Below are 20,041 nucleotides of genomic sequence, written 5' to 3'. Positions count from 1 at the left end.
GCTGGGTATCTCTTCCCCACCTGTTGGCAGCCCCGCCCCCGGCTCCAGTGGGGCACCCGCCTGCCCCCCACGTGCCTGTGCAAGGGGGCGCTGCGCTGGGCCGGCTGCTCTCCAGCCGCGGCCTACCCCGCGCGCCCCGGGCTCGGCCGCTCCAGCAAGCAAGCGAGGCCGGGCGGGGCGTGTCCCTCCCCTCCCCGCCCCGCGGCGCGCAGGCGGAGCAGGTGGCACCTGGGGGCGGCTCGCTGATCAGGTGCCGGCGGAGGAGGGGCCGCGCCCGGAGAGCCCAGCCCAGCCCAGCCCCGCCGCCCCCAGCAGCCATGGCGGAGTGAGCTCGCCCGCCAGGAGCGCGCAGCCGGGAGCCGCCGGGCGCGGAAAGTTGCCTGCGCGGGGCCATGCGCCCAGGGCGCACGGGGCGGGGGCCGGGCACAGCCAGCGGCGCCCGCCGCGGGGGATAGGGCGGCGGCGCGGGGCGGCAGCATGGCTTCCAAGGAGCGCCTCTACGAGCTGTGGATGCTTTACTTCGCCAAGGTGAGTGGGGCGGGGGCCACCCCCCGCGGGGCGCCTGCGACCCCCCTCCCCTTCTGCTTGGGGGCCTCTGTTACCCGCCCAGGGCGCACCTGTTGCCCGCCGCGCCCCCTGGATGGGGGGGAGCAGTACAAGCCGGCTCCCTCGCCGCTTGGATCGCACCCCACCCCCGGCTTGACAAGCGTTCGGAGTCGGTGCTTTGCTGCCAAGGGGGGAAGCCCCCACCCACCCCCGAGGATCCCCGGCCCGGCCGCCTCGGGAGCCGCCGCTCTCTCCCTGCGCCCGGTTGTTTTGCCCGGGGGGCCGCGGGACTTCTGGCCCGTGCGCCGCAGGCTCCGCCGGAGCGCTTGGCGACTGTTCCCCTGCGTGCCGGGGCGAGGCGAGCCCTGCAGCAGCGCGGAGCCCGGGAAAAGGAGGCTCTTGCCAGGCCCTGCAGGGGGAGCGCGCCTCGGGCTCCCCTCCTGCCGCCGCAGAAGGCGCTCGAGAGGGGGCGAGGCTCGCCGCCGGCTCCCCGCTGCCTCGCCTTGCGGGTTGGTGCGGTGCTCCCCGCACGCCCCGCTGCTGTGGTGCGGAGCAACCGGGAGAGAGGCTGGTGGGGGGGACCCCAAGGGCTGTGAGATGCCCAGGAAAGCCGGGCAGGGGAAGGTCCCGCCCTCCCTTCGGCTCCAGGCGTGGGGCTTGTTGACAAGAGTGAAACTTTCATCCAGGCGTGAGGCTCTCTGCTCCTCTAAGTCTGAGCCTGGCCCCGGCCCCTGAGCTGCTCAATTCAAGCGGCTCTTGCTTACCAGGGCTGCAGTTCCCGATTTGCATTTGTTTGCTTGTTGCAGGTCGCCCAGGTTAGAGGCTGAAAGGTGACTGGTCAGTTTCCCTGCTTCCGGCCTGCTCGGCTTCTTACTTCCCTTTGATTTGTTTTATTTATTTATTTATTTATTTTTTTAATTTCCCTACCATGCATCCTGGTTGGGCTTTGATAATGTTTGAGCTGGAAGTGCTTTAAGGCAATGGTGCTCAACCCCGGGTAGGTGTATCCCTGCAGAGCTGGTGCAGAGGGTTCCTTAACTCAGTGCTTTTCAAGCTTTGTTATGAATAACAAAGTTGGACTGATTTTATGTTTATCTACTTTTTTTAATTATCCTCTTTGCACAGTCATAAGTCTGAGAGCAAGTTTATTGCCTAGAGGCAATTTCTTCTAACGGACCAGTTATGATTAAGTTGTTTAAACAAATGGGTTGCAATGGTTTTAAAAAAAAAAAAGTTGTATGGCTGAAAATTGTTGGTACAAGGGTGACTTTATATATTTTAAAAGGGGTACTGTGTTAAAAAAAGGTTGAGAAACACTGCTGTAAGAGGAAACTAAGCAGATTCCTATCAAATGTGTGGTGTTTTTTAAACAATGAAGTGTGTTTGTTGGTCTCCCGTAAAGATTCTTTTTCACAAAACTTAAATGCTGTTTGGCTTTGAGCCGGCAATGTCATTTCGAAGGACTTTGGGACTTGAGAGCTGCTTAAACTGTTCCTTTAAAATGAATTTTGATCTCTGCCTGTAGGACACTGTTTTGGAAAGAGGAAGACCGGCATTGTATATTCATGTCAACAAGATGCGTGTGGGTTATATTTTTGTTTGATGTCCAACTGTCTCTTGTTCCCACAACTCTCTGTTTTGGGTACTAGCTGGTACCAATGATAGCATCAGATGTGGGCTTCATTTTATTCTGCTAGCATAGCTCCGGCAAGCAAATGTCGTCCTTACAGCACAGGTTGTTTTGGTGCTGTAAATGTGACATCAGCTAGGGGAATTCCTCTTTTGTTCTGAAAAGGAAGTTTTCTCAGCTTTTTGCCCTATCTAGAAACTCTGCTCCTGGCAGGGGAGGGCCAGTGGGGGGACAAGCTGTCCCTCCTTCACCTGAAGAAAACATTTGGGATATAAAATCGTATGGTGCTTGCCTTCTTCCACCACCTCTGGCTTTTGTAAAGGCTCAGGCTAGTATGATCGTAAAGAGGGAGGTGGTTGGGGACGAAAGCCTTTGGAAATTGATTTTCTCTATAGGACTCTCAATTAAATTTTACCATTGACTGTAAAGAAGTCATTGCTGTCCCCTGGCTTGATTCTTTGGGGGAAATCACCACTCTAAACAGAGATTCACCTACACCCATCTGAAGGCTTACAGCATAACAGCAAGATTAGACCCTTGGGTCTCTGTTTTTTCTATAATGTGAGCATGGGTCTATGTCTTCCTGCTGTGTGGCACCGTGCCCCAAACTTGGTGCACTCTTTCACCCTTGGCGTGAGATGGTAAATTGAATGCTGGTAGGTCTGTGGGCTTGGAGTGTAGCCACAGAACCCAAAGAGGGTGATGGATGTGTGGTAGAATTTCAGGGGGAGGGATATTACAGGTGTCTTCAGTTTGTCTTGAAAAGAATCCCCCATCCCTAACCGAGACCTCTAAGTAATTAAAAGGGGTAGAGATTCCCTGTAACAAGAATAGCTTGCAAGCAAAAATTCACACTGAACGTCCTGGAAGGTGGCACGGCGTGTTCTTTGAAAGCCCCCAGGAGTGGATGTTAATGCCAATGAGGTGGTTAGGACTCACCGAATTGATAGTGTGTGGAGCTGCTGTTCAGAGTTACCTAAAAGGGGACCTGAGAGAGGGAGGTAAACACAAAGAGAGAGAATAGTAATTGAGAGGGAGCCCTGCTAGTCTATACTCTAGCAAAACAAAAAGCAGTCAAGTAGCACATTAAAGACTAGCAAAATAGTTTGAGGTGAACTTTTGTGGGACAGACCCACTTCTTCAGACCATAGCCAGACCAGAACAGGCTCTATAGTTAAGGCACAGAGAACCAAAAACAGTAAGCAAGGAGGACAAATCAGAAAAAAAAAAAAAAAGATCAAGGTGAGCAAATCAGAGAGTGGAGGGGTGCCGGAGGGGAAGGTCAAGAATTAGATTAAGCCAAGTATGCAGAGGAGCCCCTATAGTGACTCAGAAAGTTCCCATCCCAGCCCATCACTGTAGGGGCTCGTCTGCATACTTGGCTTAATCTAATTCTTGACCTTCCCCCCCCCACACCCCTCCACTCTTTGATTTGCTCACCTTGATCATTTTGTTCTGATTTGTCCTCCTTGCTTACTGTTTTTGGTTCTCTGTGCCTTAAATATTGGGTCTGTTCTGATCTGGCTATGGTCTGAAGAAGTGGGTCTGTCCCATGAGAGCTCACCTAATAAACTATTTTGCTAGTCTTTAAAGTGCTACTTGACTGCTTTTTGTTTCGAAAGAGAAAGAAGTGGACAAGTAAAGGCCTGGAGCTCTATGAGCAGAGGGGCATATGGTACTTATTGAACCTCTTTAGTTCAGCACCCTTGTGACCAGACTGGTGCTCAACCAGAGAATTTGCTGGACCAAGGGAGGCCAATATTGTCTAGCAGCATTACCAGCACTTCCGCTGCTTCTTGGGCTCTTAGAAGACATTGAGGGGTAAATTACAGCTAAAGGACAGCACAGAACACAGAGCCTGGACTGGTGGCCATGAACAGACTTTGAGACTGTGAGAAATAGGACCACACCCATGATAAGTGGACATCCGGTGAACTGAAACCACCCTGGCCCATGGATGTTGCTAGACCAGAGAGGTTCAACCCATCCCTGTGGCTCACTGGGAGGAGAGGTATTGACAGTTAGATCTTGTAGAAACTCTGAGGAGGAGTATGCATCCGGGTTGTACTGATGACATCTTCCCCAGGATAAACACTCAGCTCTCTTGGCAGGAGTGTCTCTACTTAACTGTCACCATTGCTGAGCAATGTGTTAATAGGCGTGAATTACCAGCTCTTAATTGTGGGCATCTGAGACAGCATGATGGATAACACAGTGAGCTGGAAAGTGAATTTAAAGTGCTGGTTCTGTTTGGGAGAGGGGAGGTCATGAATGTGTAAATGCATCTCCGAAAGGGCCTGTGGAGGGCTGGGCCATTCGTGGTGGTGGTAGAGGATTTCTAGACATGTGGCTTTCCCGGTCTATGGTAACAGAGCAGTAGCCGTGTTTAGGCTGTACTCCAACAAAACAAAGCAGCAGAAATGTAGCACTCTAAAGACTAACACAATAATTTATTCGGTCATGAGCTTTCGTGGGACAGACCCACTTCTTCAGATCAATCTCATTTCCAATACAGACTGACGTTTGTAAGTACAGAGGACCAAAAAATTAGAATTACAATAAAAACTAACAAATCAAATAGGATTGAAGGAAGGGAGTGAGAGCTGGGGGGATATTAATTGTCCTGTCTAAGGTAATTGCTATTTGGGTGTACATATACAAGCCTCTAGGAAGGGCAGTAAAACTGTTTCTGTTGCCTTTGCCTGTTCCTATGTGAAAATGCAAAGCTCCTGAGAACAGCAGTTGGCTTTCCCGCACCAGGGGTCGTCTTGTCCATGAAGCTTTACTCATGCCAGGCCCTGTGAAAAAATCCTGCTACAAAAATCTCTGGGAGCTGCTCTTCTTGGCTAGGCCTCCTGTCTGAACCTAATGCTGTGAATGTAGGCCAGTCAATGCCCATCTTCTGGCAACTGCATTTGAAATGCAAAGACGAGAACTCCCACAGAGCTATCGTTATCTCTCCTTAACATCCTAATGGAGTGCAGGCTTGCAAGCTTTGATCGTGTGATTTGGGCTGATTTGCTGCTCACAAATCCGGTTCTCTTAATTTTTCTGATACGCACTGAAGGACAGGGTGAAATAAAACCCAGGGGGCTGGTTAGGCGGCTCCAGAGATAAAATCAATGTGGGGGGTGAAAGATGCCATGTGCTCAGGTTAGTAGACCTCAGCATTCCCTGGAAGCTGAGCGCTTGGCAGCCAGCCCGCGGAGAATCAGGTGCCTCCCAGCTGATTAGCAGAGCGCCCACTGCTGACAGCCTGTGGTCTACTTGTGGTGCACATCCAAACATATGTTGGTGCACATAACAAAATTTATTCTGCCCATGAACGAAGATTAGAGGGAACCCTGGCTGACACATCAGTAAATTGACCCTTTCCTGTTAAAGAATGGTTGACATTGCTGATGACTCCTCAGCTTGGAAAAAATGCCACTGTTCAGGAGCTAGGTGAGTTCTTTAAAAGGTTGTGCCAGAGCCTTACCAAGCAGATTGATGGGTCTTGGGTATTGGTATTAATTCTCTTCATGCTGCACTTGCTCTGGTAAGATCCAGGGAGCAGAAGACAATCGCTTTGCTTAGCATTGTGCCCTTATTAAAACATGTAGGAGTGTGAGAGGGAGGCTAGGCAGGGCCTGTTGGCCCAATCAGCCCCACCCCAGTTCATCTGTGGCCAGTGTCAGGCCTGGAGGGGTATAAAGGGAGGGAAGGCTGATCAGTGTAGAGGCAGGAGCTGGCTCTGAGGCAGCAGGCCCCAGGCTAGAGCTGCCACCCGGTTAGCCGCCGAAGGGCACAGCCCAGGACCCTCCCCCAGGTACTGAGGGGAGTGGGGAGCTCCTCCCCAGGGAACCCCTCTCCTGCCAAAAGGGGGAACTAGATTCTCGGGGCCACGCCCCAAACTCAACCCACTAGGCCACCTGGGCCCAGGTGTGAACCGCTCACAAAACGCCATTTTTTTATTATTATTTAATATTTAAATTTTTAGATATTCAATATTAAAAATTATTTAAAACTAATAAATTATTTTGTTAGTCTTTAAAGTGCTGTTGGACTGCCTTTTTTAAATAGAATGTAGATTAACATGGCTACGTCTCTGTTATTATTTAAACACCGCCGCCCTGCAGGTGGTGAAATGGGACCAGAAAGAAGGGGCCTTTGGGGAGAAGTGAGTTTCTTCCAGCCCTCTGACCACCCAACAAAACCCCAGCTGCTGTTACAGTCATGCCCAAAGATGCTGAAATCAGCACCTGGGTGGAGCTGCATGAAGGGGAGAAGGATTCATTGGCCTCATGTCACAGATGAGAAACTGAGGCCTGGGGCAGGAGGGGCAGTGGGCCCTTTAATTTTTTCCATCCACTGGCAGAATAAATTTTATGCGCCCTGAGACGTGTGGCTGTGCACCACCATTAAAAACACACAATGTCGACTGTGGGTGCGCTGCTAATCAGCTGGATGGCACCTGACTCTCTCCTGGGAGCCATCCAAGTGCTCAGCTGACAGGAAACACTGGGGAGAGGTGACAGGGTCACACAGGAGAGTCCCTGACCCAGCCGGGAATACAATCCAGATTTTAAGGGCTTGTCTATACTACGCAGAAGATCGATCCGCTCAGGGTCGATCTTCCAGCGTTCAATTTCGTGAGGCTGGTCAGGACGTGTGAAATCAATCTGCCTGGGCTCGGAAGTCGAGCTGTACTCCACGCTGTCGGAAGGAGTCAGGGAGGCTGATGGGAGAAACGCTCCTGGCAGCCTTCTTTAGTGAAGACAGGTCGATTCTCACTACTTCTGTGGCTAGAATTATGCATCTGAAATTGACTTACTCCCTTCCTGTAGAGCTGGCCTGAGTCCCAGCCTATTGTCTTACCCGCCTGGCTCTCTTACTCTCCAGGTGAGGAATGGGCGGGCTTTGGCTCCCTATAACTGCTTGCCCCATGTACTCCTTGGAACTTGGCTGAGGATTGCCAGTTTCTGAAGAACTAGGGAGAACTTGAGCTAAACTTCCTTTTCCGTTTAGACCTGGGTGAGGGGCTTTCTCCATGTACCAGCTGGCCTGGAGGCTGGTGCTGAGAGGAGGACATAGGTCATTTGGCTGCTAAGCCCTGGTGCCTGGCTAGATGGCACTGGCTGGTACTCAGAATGCCATTAGCCTCAGGGTAGTCAGGGGTCTGCTGTCTCCGTGACAGCAGAATCCATTCTGGAGCTGCTGGTCTCTCCGTGGCTCCCAGCAGATCTCCAGCTGGTTGTGATTGGCCCCCTTAACAGAAGGTGACTGCAGGCAGCTTGTATTGAAGGGCTGCCTGCAGGTACTGCCTGTTAATGGGGCCAGTCGTGCATCCGATCAGCCCAGCTGCTCACCTGCAGGTTTGTACAAAACGAGGGACCCGGACCTTGTGTCTGGGAAGGAGTTTCCTGGCTGCTGTTGACACTGCAGGGCTGGGCTGGTATTGTTCATGCCTCTGCCTGCCGGGGAACTAGGCAGCTTTGACAGTTGGAAGGTGGACAGGCAGGCCCGGACAAGCTCCGCAGTGCATGGTATGGGGATGTCGGCCAGCTGGAGCTGGCTCAGGGGAGCAGCACCTGGAGCCGTCCCTCTCTGCTGAATGTCTTCAGAGCGGGTTCCCATGTTAAAATGGCTCCAGATTCCTAGAAACCTTCCCCTCCATCTAGGCCTCGTCTGTATTCTGTGCGCTGGGCTGCTCCCCCAGTAGTAGCCTGGGAAAAGGCAAACTTGGACAAGGTGCTAGTGGCATCTGGCAGCCCAACCGCCTGGCCTAGGCTGGCTCAGAGCAGTTTTAGCCCTGCTGCAAGGGATTTTAACACCAGGTTGCAAAGGGCAACGTCTGAATTTGAATTCTTTTGCCAGTTTGACACCCTTTAACTGGGGGGTGGGGGGTGCGCTTAGCAGAGATCTCATTTATCCTGCACATCACAAGGGCAGTTTCCCCACCTTCGATATTTGCAGGAATGACCCCAGCCCACTTCACTTACTTGCCTCTTTCCAAGAGGTCCTATTAATGACAGGTGCCTCCTGCCTTTTCTCCCCTCCCCGCACCCCGATTTATAAATAGTGTTTTTAATGAACATAAAGAGGAGCCAGTATCCAGCTAGCTCCCCCCCCATGGGGCTGCCGGGGACCCCTGCCCGCCAGTCCCAGGTTCCTGCAGCTGAGGCTGCCAGCAGCTCCTGCTTGTGGGGCTGGCAGAGTCCCCCCACCACCCAGCCCAGGATGCTGCAGCTGGGGCTGCTGAGGTGTCCGTATGCTCTACGGGCACATACAGACACACGAACCAGGTGTCTCTGTATAAAATCTCCTGTCTGCTCATTTTTGCTGCAGACTCTAAAGAAGTGGGTCTTACCCACCTAGTACATAAAATTGTAACTCTTTAAGGTGCTACAGGGCTGCTTGTGTTTTCCTTTTGGTGACACTACAGCCTAACATGGCTACTGCTCTAAGACGACAGAGTTATGTTGAGCTCGGCTGCCCCGTGCTAGTGGGAAAGTGTCTTGGCTTTACGTTGGCTCCCACAGCTGTTGGGGCCTCTCTGCACCGATTTAGCAACACTGCCTCCCCAAGGGGAGCCATTGAGTCGCGGTTGTTGTCACTGGGTGGATGTGGCCTCAGTGTAGACGTGGCATGGCTTGTGTAGGCTGCTCCTGGCTTTCAGGACCAGTCCCGCAGTGCCCCGTGCTAACAGTACAAGCACTGCCCACGAGCAGAAGTAACGTGTGGGGTGCCCGGGGTCAAAGGCACCTTTCCTGCTTGCACTCTAAGGACCATGCCATTTGTGGGAGCGATCCAGCCTCTCCCCCTTCGTGGCACGGCCCAAGAGCAGCGTGAGCTTTTAGCTGGCGCTGCTCCAAGGGCGTAGGAGGTTTGCCTCTGCGTTGATGGGAAGCAGCGTTTCCACAGGAAGAGGCGGAGCTGGGGAAGGGGCGGGGCAGGGGGTGGAGCCTGGTCGGTTCAGGGGCAGGTGCCCCCTCTGGAATCCCTGCCCCTGTTGCCTCTCCTGGTGAGGACGCGCGCCAGCAGCCCAAGGAGCCGGGTGCACCCGCGCTCACAAACGATTTAAGAAGGGTGGGTGCTGCGTGTCAACGTAATCTTGTAGTGGAGGCGTGGCCTGGGTGTAGCTGTGGGTTGAAGCTATCCTGGTTATGAGCAGGGTGCCAGAGAACCGTCCCAGCTCATGACGCAGGGCGGGGAAGGGGTGGAACACCCCAGCCAGGTGACAGATGTGTTGGTGTGACTGGCAGGCCGATGCTGTGGCTAGTTGGGGTAGGGGACCAGGGGGAGTATCCCCTAAATGGGAGGGCGTGGTGAGGACAGAGCAGAGAAGAAGGGGCTAAGAGGCAAGGTCCAGACTGAAGGTGAAGTGGAGCGAGCAGGTAATCGGCACAGGGCAAAGCCAGTCCAATCACACCTGTAGAAAGTTCTCCAAGAATCCCATCTTCTGCCGTTCCCTATGGCTGGGCCTCCCTGCACCGTTTCCCTGAAGGATGCATGGGAGAGAGGGGAATTGGGTGTTGAGGTGGGATGTCTCCCTAGTGCAGTCCAAGATCTGGGAGGTGTGGCCCTAGCTAGGTTCCTTCTTCCCCCTTCTCCTAGCGCAGCCGTCCCTGCTTCAGCAGCTCCTGTCGCTGCTCCTCCTGGCTGGAGTCTCTGGCTCTTTCTCCTTCCGTTGATGGAGGTGCGGCTGTGCTGTCAGCTACAAGCTGGCAGAGCCCCAGGCTTTGTGGCCTCCGGGCTGGCCCGCACAGGGAATGAACGTAGGCACCGCTCCATCTCTTAGGGCGTGAAGAAGCCATCACTCCTCCCAAGATGGAGCTCCATTGACCCAGCCCCAGCGCAGACTGCTCAAGGTTGGTGGAAGTTGGCTGCCACCTCTCCAGGAGGGGGATTAACTGTAGCGATGAGAGAAGCCCTCCCATGGAGGAGCTGCGGTGGCCCGACTGGCGTGTGGTCAGCCCAGGTGTACTCGGTGGCTGCCTAGGCTGAGACACCTTCCTGGCTTAGGGGCAGGTATCTTGTGCTCGCTGTTTGAAAGGGATCTGTCTCAGTAACCCAGCCCTTGCCTGGAGCATACGGAAACATGCAGCTGCAGCTGGATCCGCAGATTTGGGCAGACGGGGGCCTCCTTGTGTCCCTCCAGCTGAAGAGGTTCACCAGCACCTGTACAACGTGCACGTGTCGTACAAATATCCTGCGGCTGCTGCAGTGTCCCTGAATCCGTTGCAAAGGAGCTGAGAAGAACTGGATTGCTGCAGTGGCTGGTGCCACAGAAGGAATTGCTCCAGAGGCTGCAGTTGGTATGGGGAGTGACGTGTGCCCCAGCAGGGAATGCACTGTACCTACTGCAGTGGGGTCTCCTCAAGGCTGCCAGTGTGTCTGAGTGCAGCAAAAGCATGCAGTGTAAAGGGACTTCATAAATGCACATTACCTTTCGTCCCATGTAAAGATCCCCTCATGTAGCCAGCCTAGTGTCGGGCAGCTTTGGTGCAAGTGCTGGTCCTTGCAGGTGTGCGATCCTCTTGGGTCACGGTGTGAATTTTTTTTAAACCAATAATTCTGATAAAATCTGTGTGTGCAGGCGGTAATACAGGCATAAAGGTACCTTCTACTGCTATAGCCTATTCCTTCTCACGTGGGAATAAATTGTACCAGGGTAACGAGGAGACATGCTCCTTGGTAAAGCACCACAGTCGCGCAGGGCAGAGAAGGCATACATGAGAATCCAGTCCTTAGTTGTCAGCGGATGTTCACAGCAACTGAGTTTGCGAGGGAAGGACTTTACATCTCTAGCGAGCTGGGAGTGTGTGTGCTTGCAATGGGGTTGTACAAGCAGCTGCTCTTCAGCTTAGCAAACTACCTAGGGTTTAGTCAGCTTCCATGGCTGTCTCTCATCTGTCATCAAACTGCCATTTAACATTGCCTGACTTGCTTTATTTTGATCTGTGTGTAAGTCTGTTGAAATGGATTCCATTTACTTTGATACATTGGCACTGTTTTCCAGACCTACTTGATGGCTGACAGTGGCAGCTCTGTCTGCCAGCATCTTGCTTGACGGGCTAAGCGTTTTAAGTCAGCGATGAACGTCTAAATGAGCAGTGACCTAATCAAGGTGCGTTTCATCTCTGGCTGTTCCCCTGTGGACAATAGGGGAGGGAAAAACCTCACAACTGGCCCATTCTCCTGACCCACTCAGTCCTCCAGCTTCCTTCTAAATCAGGACAAAAGTACAGTGGAATCCACTTTATCCAAGCTTCTGTTCTCTGATTCGCTCTATTTACTGAACCACCGTCCCCTTGGGGCTGATGAGCTGCGGACTTGGGCCGTCTCTTCCTTGGGAGGCTGGGGGCTCAGGATTTTTGGTTATCCAATTTGGCTCCAGTCCCAAGTAGGTCTGATGTTTGTGGTCTCGCTGTCCAACATTTAGGAAGCTTGCACAGTAGCGGCCTGTGAGGAGGTTATGCTGCAGCTCTATCTAGACATAGATCAAACTTCTTATCCCACAATGGTCATCAGCAGCTCTGGATGCCTGTGGCTCACATCCGTCCATGAAAGACCTGTCAAGTACTGAGCCAAAAAGTTTAAGCTTCGGTCTCATGTTGAGTTCTAAAAGTTCTTCCCTGTAAAGGAATTGCGCCATAATGACTACAGGCAGGCTCTAAATTAACAAAAACCAGCAGGAGAACATTTTAACCTCCCCGGACACACGCAGACTTGAAAGTTACCGTACATGAGCAAGAAAAACAAACTTCAAAACCAGAGTGCCGTGAGAACCTGTACAGCTGGAATTCATATGCAAATTTTACAGGGTCAGAATGGGCCTGAATAGGGACCAGGAATAGCTCTTTCATTGCAATAAGTCATTTTCTCTTTAGATATTCTTATCATCTTATCGCTGTTGCAAGTGTTCAGGATTCCTATTTTATAGACTAACTGGAGACTGAGGTGCTAATAACATGAAATTGAATCTTCAAAACGCAGCAGGGTTCGGCATTTTTGTGTCAGTGGCAGTACATAGCAAATGAATAGCCTCTGGTTTCTGTGCTGCCATCCCGCTCAGTCTTTTCAAACCAGTGCAACTGCTTGGACATTAGCTACAAGATAAGTTCCACTGGGTGGCAGAAAAGGGGTGGAGGTGAGGGGGGCGGCCATATCATGGGTCATTCCTAAGTCTGCTGTTTGGAAATCAGGGTGCTGCTGTGTCTTTTGACTAGGAGAGGGCTGTAGGGATGATCAGAGGTTTTGCGGCTATGTGTATAGCCAGCGAGTGGAGTGGGGCCGGCCATGGCCAAAGAAATGGCTGCCCATGTAGCCACATGTAAGAGTTAAAAGTGACCCATTAATCAGGAAATGGAACAGTGTTTTTGTGCCTTTTATCTACCTACGGGTTTTCTTCACGACTGGTGGTGATGTGCTGTACAGGATTTGAAAAATAGCTAGATAAATTAACGGAGGATCCTCAATGGCTGTTAGCCCGACTGTGCAGGGAGGGTGTCCTTAGCCTCTGTCTGTCAGAAACTGGGAATGGGTGCCAGGAACGATCATTTGATGGTTCCTTCTCTGTTCATTGCCCCGGGACACCTGTTGTTGGTCACCGTCAGCAGACAGGATCCTGGACTAGATGGACCTTTGTTGTGCCTCGGTATGATAGTTCTTATGTAAATGGAATCATCTGTGTAAAGAGCCCTGTAGGAGACTTGTGTCAGAGAGGTAACTGCATTAGTCTGTATCTTCAAAGACAACAGGAAGTCCTGTGGCAGCTTATAGACTAAACAGTATTTTGGAGCATAAGCTTTCATGGGCAAAGACTTTTGCCCACGAAAGCTTATGCTCCAAAATACCTGTTAGTCAAACTGCAACAGGACTTCCTGTTGTCTTCGTTGATGAACTTTTGTTTGGGCATCAGCTTTCGTGGGCAAAGACCCACTTCATCAGCTGCATGGAGTGGAGATGGCACGGGCGGGTCTGCCCCACTCCATGCATCTGACGAAGCAGGTCTCTGTCCATGAAAGCTTATGCCCAGATAAAGCTCGTCTTCAAGATGCCACCGGTCTCCTCATTATTTTTGCAGGTACAGAGTAACACGGCTATCCCTGGAGACAATGAACTTCTGTTTCTCGCCTGGTGGTTATTCGTACGGTGATAGAGATCCTAACCAACCTAAGATCTCATGTTAGGTCCTGTACTTCCCCCTGCATGTTCTTCAGGTCTTTTCCTTACCGCTTTGCCTGACCACTTCAGTCACTGCTCCGTCAACACCAGCATGTAGTGTATAGAACAATAGGGAAGGGCCAGCCAGTGACTGTACAGCACCTAGCGCAGAGGGGTCTGGTCCAGGATGAGATCTTCTGGGCACTCCTGCAATATGAACAACACAGCTGCAGACAAAGCGATGGGGACCTCAGACTGGGAAATGAGACAGATTAGATGATGTGTCCTGTGTCCATGCGGCCCGGCAAAGCTTGGTAAGGAAACAGATTCCTGGGTCCTAGCTGTGTTCCTTAGCAACGAACCCCTCCTTCCTGCACTGCCCATGTTTGCAGCCCATTTGTTTTTCGGGGAGATGTTTTGCTCATAGCTCTGTAGTGCCTGGGAGCTTGCTGAGTGCCACCACATGGTAACATGAACTGCCTGGGGATCGTTCGTGGCTCGCCATGTTTTTTGGCACACTGTGAAGTGTGGAAACCGCTGTGACTTTTTCTCCTGGCTCTTCTCGCGGCTGAAGTGTTGCATGTCTGCCCATGGGCTTGCACGGAGTGAGGTGTGATCTCTGTGTGTGCATGGAGCAGTCTGCGCTGTAAACGCTTCGTCCTTTCTCCGGAGCAAAGAGGTGGCAGCTGCCTCTGGCTTCCTGCTTCAGAAACACATGCAGCTGGTTTCGTTAGAGGCGAGCCATGTGGCTGCTGGCTGACCTTGGTGGTGCTTCTCTGAGGCAGAGCATTAACAGTCCGCTGAGGGAGCTTGTGACCCGCTGTCTAACATCTACCTTGCTCCAGGCAATCAGGGTAATTAACCACTGGAACAACTTGCTGTGATGGATTCTCTGACCCATAAACCTTTCATTCAAGGCTGGCTGCCTTCCTTGAAAACATGCTTCGTCTTGACTTCATGAGCTGGGCGTGTTGCAGGGAGGGGCTGGGTGAAATCTACTGTCTTGGGTTAGATAGCAGGTCACGCTGCGTAAGAATGGCCATACCGGGCCAGACCAAAGGTCCATCTCATCCAGTATCCTGTCTTCTGCCAGGTGTCGCATGCGGAATGAACAAGACAGGGAATCTTCAAGTGATCTCTCCTATTGTCCCTTCCCAGCTTGACAATCAGAGGCTGGGGACACCATCCCTGTACATTCTGGCCTATAACCCTGGCTGGACCTCTCCTCCATGAATTTATCTGTCTCTCTTTTGAACCCAGTTATAGTCTTGGCCTTCACAACATCCTCTGGCGAGGAGTTCCACAGGTTAACGCTGCTGTGTGAAGAAATATTGCCTTTTGTTTGTTTGAAACCTGCTGCCTGTTAATTTCATTTGGTGACCCCTAGATCTCGTGTTATGGGAAGGCATAAATAACTCTTCTTCCTTCACTTTTTCCACTCCAGTCATGATTTTGTAGCTCTCTATCATATCTCCCCTTATTCCAAGCTTAATAAGCCTGGGACTTTTCATCTGTCCTCACAGCGAAGCCATTCCAAACCACTCATTTTTGTTGTGCTTTTCTGAACTTTTTGCACTGCAACTGTGTGTGTGTTGAGATGAGGCGACCACATCTGTACACAGTATTCAAGATGTGGGCATAGCATGGAAATTATACAGCGGCAATCAGATATTCTGACTTCTCTATCGCTTTCTTAATGTTTCCCAATTTTCTGCTGGCTTTTTTTTGGCCTGCTGCTGCACGTTGAGCAGATGTTTTCCGAAAACTGTCCACAACCACTCCAAGACCTCTCTCTCCAGTGGTAACAATTAATTCAGATCCCATCATTTTATGCAACCATTGGAAAATATAATCCCAGCACTACTTTATTTTGCATTTATCCTCATGAAAATTCAGCTGAAGTCCGTAGCTAGGAGCAGACAACTGTGACTGGCTTACTCTGCTCTGCTGAGAGGTGACGCTGGCTCCTGGGATGTCTTTGGGTAGCGGTGACTGCAACTGGTGCTTGGATTAGGACAGGTCAGCTTCAGGCTGGAGGTTTCTCCAGAGTGGAGTGCAAGGAGTGATTTGGGGGCGATGAGAGGGAGCAGACAGCTTCTGGACTATTTGTATTTCTTATCGGTGGGGGAGATATTTGCCCTCAAATCCAATCCGCACCTAACGTCTTGCTAGGAGCTGCGTTTTCTGCCCAAATAACTCTTGCTTTTGACTAAGCAGGGTGTCCATCCCTTTGGACCGGTGCTATTTTAGACCAGGTTAAATACTGATCTGATCTGCTCTCTTCTAAAAAGTTGGGAGGGGCAGGGGTCTGGCCCTGGCATCCTGGCTGCGCTAGCCTTCTGCTGGCAGAGCACTGGATCTTAGCTCGGTCCTTGGTGTCCCAACTGAGTCTCAGGGGATCCTGGTCTCTGAGGTACCCCTCTGAAAACCACCCCCTCCATTTGGCCTCGGTGGGGCTGTGTGTGAGAGAGGGGGGAATCTTACCCCTGAACAGCCACAAACAAGCCTTGAGCTCGGAGTCCCAGGCTTGTAATAACCTAGTATCTCTGGAAGCTGTTTGTCTTTCAGATAAGGCTGTACAATGGAGACTGGCTCTGCTCTGCCTAGCTGCTGTTTGTACAAGAGTCAGCACTTCTTCCCTGTCCTTACCAAGACACTCCCTCTTGTGGGCCTGACCCAGAGCACTGGGGTGAGAGGCTGGGAAATGACAGGTTATCTAACGAGTTTGTGTTTAAGCACTTGCCGCTAGTGGCTTAGCTTAGATTGGGCCCCCTTAGTTCTGGCCACTGTATAAATACATGAAGGCAATCCCCGCCCTGAAGGGCCTGAGCCTAGCTAGACAGGACAGCCAAAGTGTGAAACAAACTGAGGGTGTTTATGCCCATTTCATAGATGGGGAGACTGAGGCACAGACACTGACAGCTTAAGTGCACTGGACTTCAGCCCAGGCATGTCTCCTGAGTGTTAGACTAGTCCGTGGGCCTGCTTGCGTTCTTTGCTGGATTCGAGTCAGAGAATATTGCAACATCCAGGCCTGGGTAACCTGGGGTTTGACCCCAGATTTCCTGCATGCCAGACCAGCGCCCTATCCCCCCAGTGGCCCTTGCCCTCAAATCCATGCCACTGCCAGTTTCTGGGGGCTCCAGCTGGCTGATAAGCTTCTCCGGGCGGGTCACTCATGCCAAAAGCCAGGAAATTTTGGTTTGAGGGCAAAGCTGCCGAATCCCCACGTTATCTGCTGCCGCTCTTGTCCTTTGGGGATCTGAAGACGCTCAGGCAATTGCAGCTTCTGGCAAGGCTGCCTGCCCCTCTGTCTCTTCAGCCGCCTCTCTGATAACCATATGGGGTAGCGGGTCCCCTCCAGACATGCCTGCCTGTCTCGAGCAGCTTTCTAGGAGCAGGCCTGGTGAGATACCGTGGGGGAAGTGGCCGGGGGAGTGAAGAATGGGAGCCGCGTATGTCTTCTCGTGCCTGGAGTGGTTCTGGGGGCTGAGACTGAAAGCCTAGTGCCCCTAGCCATGCCAGCTGGCAGCCCCTGGAGAGAAACTGCCTCTTAAAGGGGGCACCTGGCACTGGCCACTGTTGGCAGACAGGCTACTGGGCTGGATGGACCTGTGGTCTGACCCGGTGTGGCCGTTCTTATGTTCTTATATAAAAATGTTGTTTAAAATTAAAATAAGCACAAGTAATTTTCCTTGGCCCCTTGTGGGTGCCTGGTGCAGCCCCAACTGGCCAGATGCCTGAGCTCCATTCCAGAGCTGCCTGTGCCAGCCGCCTACCTGCCTGCCCCAGCCCTGTGCTGCCGGAGCTGCCCGCCCAGCCACCAAGGCCAGCTGCCCACCCGAGCCCCACACTGCCGGGGACAGCCACTCTCCTGCCAGGCCGAGCTGCCTGAGCCCTGCACTGCCGGGGCCAGGTGCCCAAGTCCTGCAAGCTGCCTGCCTGAGCCCCTTCCCTCCCCCAAAGCCGGGCACCACCAGCCCCCTGCTCTTACCCCATCCCCCTGCTCTGAGCCAGGCACCCTTAACCCCCCATCTAACCTCATCCTGCTCCTCCTCTCCCCCAACTCGCACTCATTCACCTTAGCAGGAGGCAGCTAGTTCCATGTGGGTCTTTGCCAGCTGCCCACTTTTTATAGTGGCTGCACCCAGTCGTCCACATAAAGTGGCAGGTGCTGGAAGCAAAGGCTGGCTGGCTCTTGGGGTGGGGGAATGATGTGGGGGGGGGCTGGGTTGCCTCATGACCCCCAGAATTTCTTCATGCCCCCCAAGGGGGGCACACCCCTGGCTTGGGAAGCCATGATCTAGAGCATCTCTGTTAGAGGTCTGTCTACCCTGCTCTTAAATATCTCCGGGGATGGAGATTCCACAACCTCCCTTGGCAATTTATTCCACTGCTTGACCACCCTGACAGGTAGGAACTTCTTCCTAATGTCCGACCTGAGCCTCCCTTGCTGCAGTTGAAGCCCGTTGCTCCTTGTCTTATCCTCAGAAGTTAAGAACAGCAATTTTTCTCCCTCCTCCTTGTGACACTCTTTTAGGTACTTGAAAACTGCCATCATGTCCCCTTTGTCTTCTCTTTTCTCAACTAAACAAGCCCATATTTTTTTTTCAGTCTTCCCTCATAGCTCACGTTCTCTAGAGCTTTGATCATTCTTGTTGCTCTTCTCTGGGCCTCTTCCAATTTCTCCACATTTCTTGAAATACGGGGCCCAGAACTGGACACAATACTCTGATTGAGACCGAATGGCGGCAGAGCAGAGTGGAAGAACAATGTCTCATGTCCTGTTCCCAGCTCTCCTGGCTTTTTTAGCAACAGCATCACACTGTTGACTCGTATTTAGCGTGTGGTCCTCTGACCCCCAGATCCCTGTCCGCAGTACTCCTTGCCAGACAGTTGCTTCCCATTCTGTATGTGTGACACTGATTGTTCCTTCCTAAGTGCAGTAGTTTGCATTTGTGATTACTAAACTTCATCCTGTTTACCTCAAACCATTTCTCCAGTTTATCCAGATCACTTTGAACTGTGACCCTGTCCTCCGAAGCAGTTGTCATCCCTCTCGGCTTGGGATCGCCTGCAAACTTAACAAGCGTCCTCTCTATGTCAATGTCTAAATTGTTGATGAAGATATTGAACAGAACCGGTCCCAAAACAGATCCCTGTGGAATGCCACTTATGGCCGTCCAGCATGATTGTGAACCGTTAAAAACTATCCTCTGAGAACAGTTATCCAGCCAGTTATGCACCCGCCTTAAAGTTTGTCTTTGCCCAGTTTATTGATAAGATCGTGCGAGACTGTGTCAAATGCCTTGCTGAAGTCTAGGTCTATCACATCCACTGCTTCTCCCTTATCCACAAGACTTGTTACCCCATCAAAGAAAGCTATCAGAGTGGTTTGGCATGACTTATTCTTTACAAATCCAGGCTGGCTGTTAGCTCTCACCTTATTTTCTCCCAGATGTTTGCAGGTGAATTCCTTAACTACTACCTCAATTATCTTTCCTGGCACAGAAGTTGAACTGACTTGACTGTAATTCCCTGGGTTGAGGATGTAACTCAGGCTGGAACAAAGTTTCACGCTGCTTAGAGAGACATTGAGTATCTGTTAAAATTAAGAACATCAGAAGTTTACTTGAGGAAGAAAAATGGGTTTCAGCTGAAATAAAAATCCCCTTGTCTTGATATATCCCCAGTCACCCTGGAAACCATCAACCTAAATGCTTGCCACGTGTTATCCAGGTGCTGGTTACTGTCCCCATTGTAGGGAGCCTGGGGTGGATCCCTTGCTAAACTGCACAAGAGCAGCTGCTTGCATGGGAACAGCAATGGCCGAGCTCTGCTGCCTGCTGACGGTTGGTTGGCTAACCGTCCTGGGTCGACCGTGTTTGCCTGGGACCAGCTGTCTTAAGCTGCTGTACAAATATTAGTGGAGAGACATTGATCCTCCCATGAAAGACACACAGACCATGTAATCCCCCTATAAACACTGCAGCGTTTAACACACGGGTAGCCAATCACAGTCGTGACTGCTCTCGATGTCAGAGCTCCGGGGGATTGCTTTGGCTGCCCAGGTCTGCACGCTGGCGCTACATCGCCTCTCCCCAGCTTACTGAGAAGTACGCGGCACGTCTTTTTGAGTGCCCAGTGTGTCCTCTAATTGTTTTTCCGTCCCTGGGCGGAATAAAGTTTATTACGTGCACCAAGGCGTGTGTGGATGTGCACCATCAATAGAAACAGATGCTGCTGGCCACGGGCACTGTGTGCGCATTGCTACTCAGATGGGTGGCCCCTGAATCTCTCTTGGGTCACTGCCTACTTCAGAGTTTGCATCTACGTAGAGAAGATGGACGAGGGATGTTAAAGCTGAGGAACTCAATGACTTCCAAATTAGAGATGTTAAAGTGTAGCCGGTTAACTGGTGCAGGCTGGAGCCGCCCACCATGGGCAGGGGGCTGCTCCGTCCCTACAGGCGTGCTCTGGCCAGCCCGGAGGAGCACTACCCGGGGGGAAGGGCTGATGGAAAAGGGGATGGGGGGCAGGTGGAGGCCGGAGGTGCTTTTGCCCAACTGGAGGGCCTGCTGCCCTGCCGTGTGCCGGTGGCTGCTGCAGATGGCGGCCGCTCTGCCTGTGCGGGAGCGCTCCCCACCCACAGCAGCTCTGCAAGCCGGGGTGCTTCGTCCTGTCCAGAGCAGCCCCAGTGCCTGGCGCACTTTGAGC

At 52.1% G+C, this 20,041-nt stretch overlaps 1 protein-coding gene across 2 annotated transcripts in view; it reads left to right on the top strand.

Annotated features, from left to right (window-relative positions):
• Positions 1–214: 214 nt before the first annotated feature.
• The window catches only part of NBEAL2 (neurobeachin like 2), a 197,528-nt gene continuing 177,701 nt past the window's right edge, over positions 215–20,041 (top strand). For both annotated transcript variants that reach the window (XR_012644109.1, XM_074985256.1), the window contains exon 1: positions 215–528. Coding sequence is in view for 1 of the 2 variants with exons in the window: in XM_074985256.1 (XP_074841357.1) it covers positions 478–528 (51 nt within the window). In the remaining variant the exon portion in view is untranslated. The remainder of the gene's footprint in view (positions 529–20,041) is intronic.

This window comes from Carettochelys insculpta, chromosome 2 (genome assembly GCF_033958435.1).
Source record: "Carettochelys insculpta isolate YL-2023 chromosome 2, ASM3395843v1, whole genome shotgun sequence".
Lineage (NCBI taxonomy): Eukaryota > Metazoa > Chordata > Testudines > Carettochelyidae > Carettochelys > Carettochelys insculpta.
The sequence above is the reverse complement of the archived record's forward strand: the minus strand, read 5'-3'. Positions and strand labels throughout refer to the sequence as shown.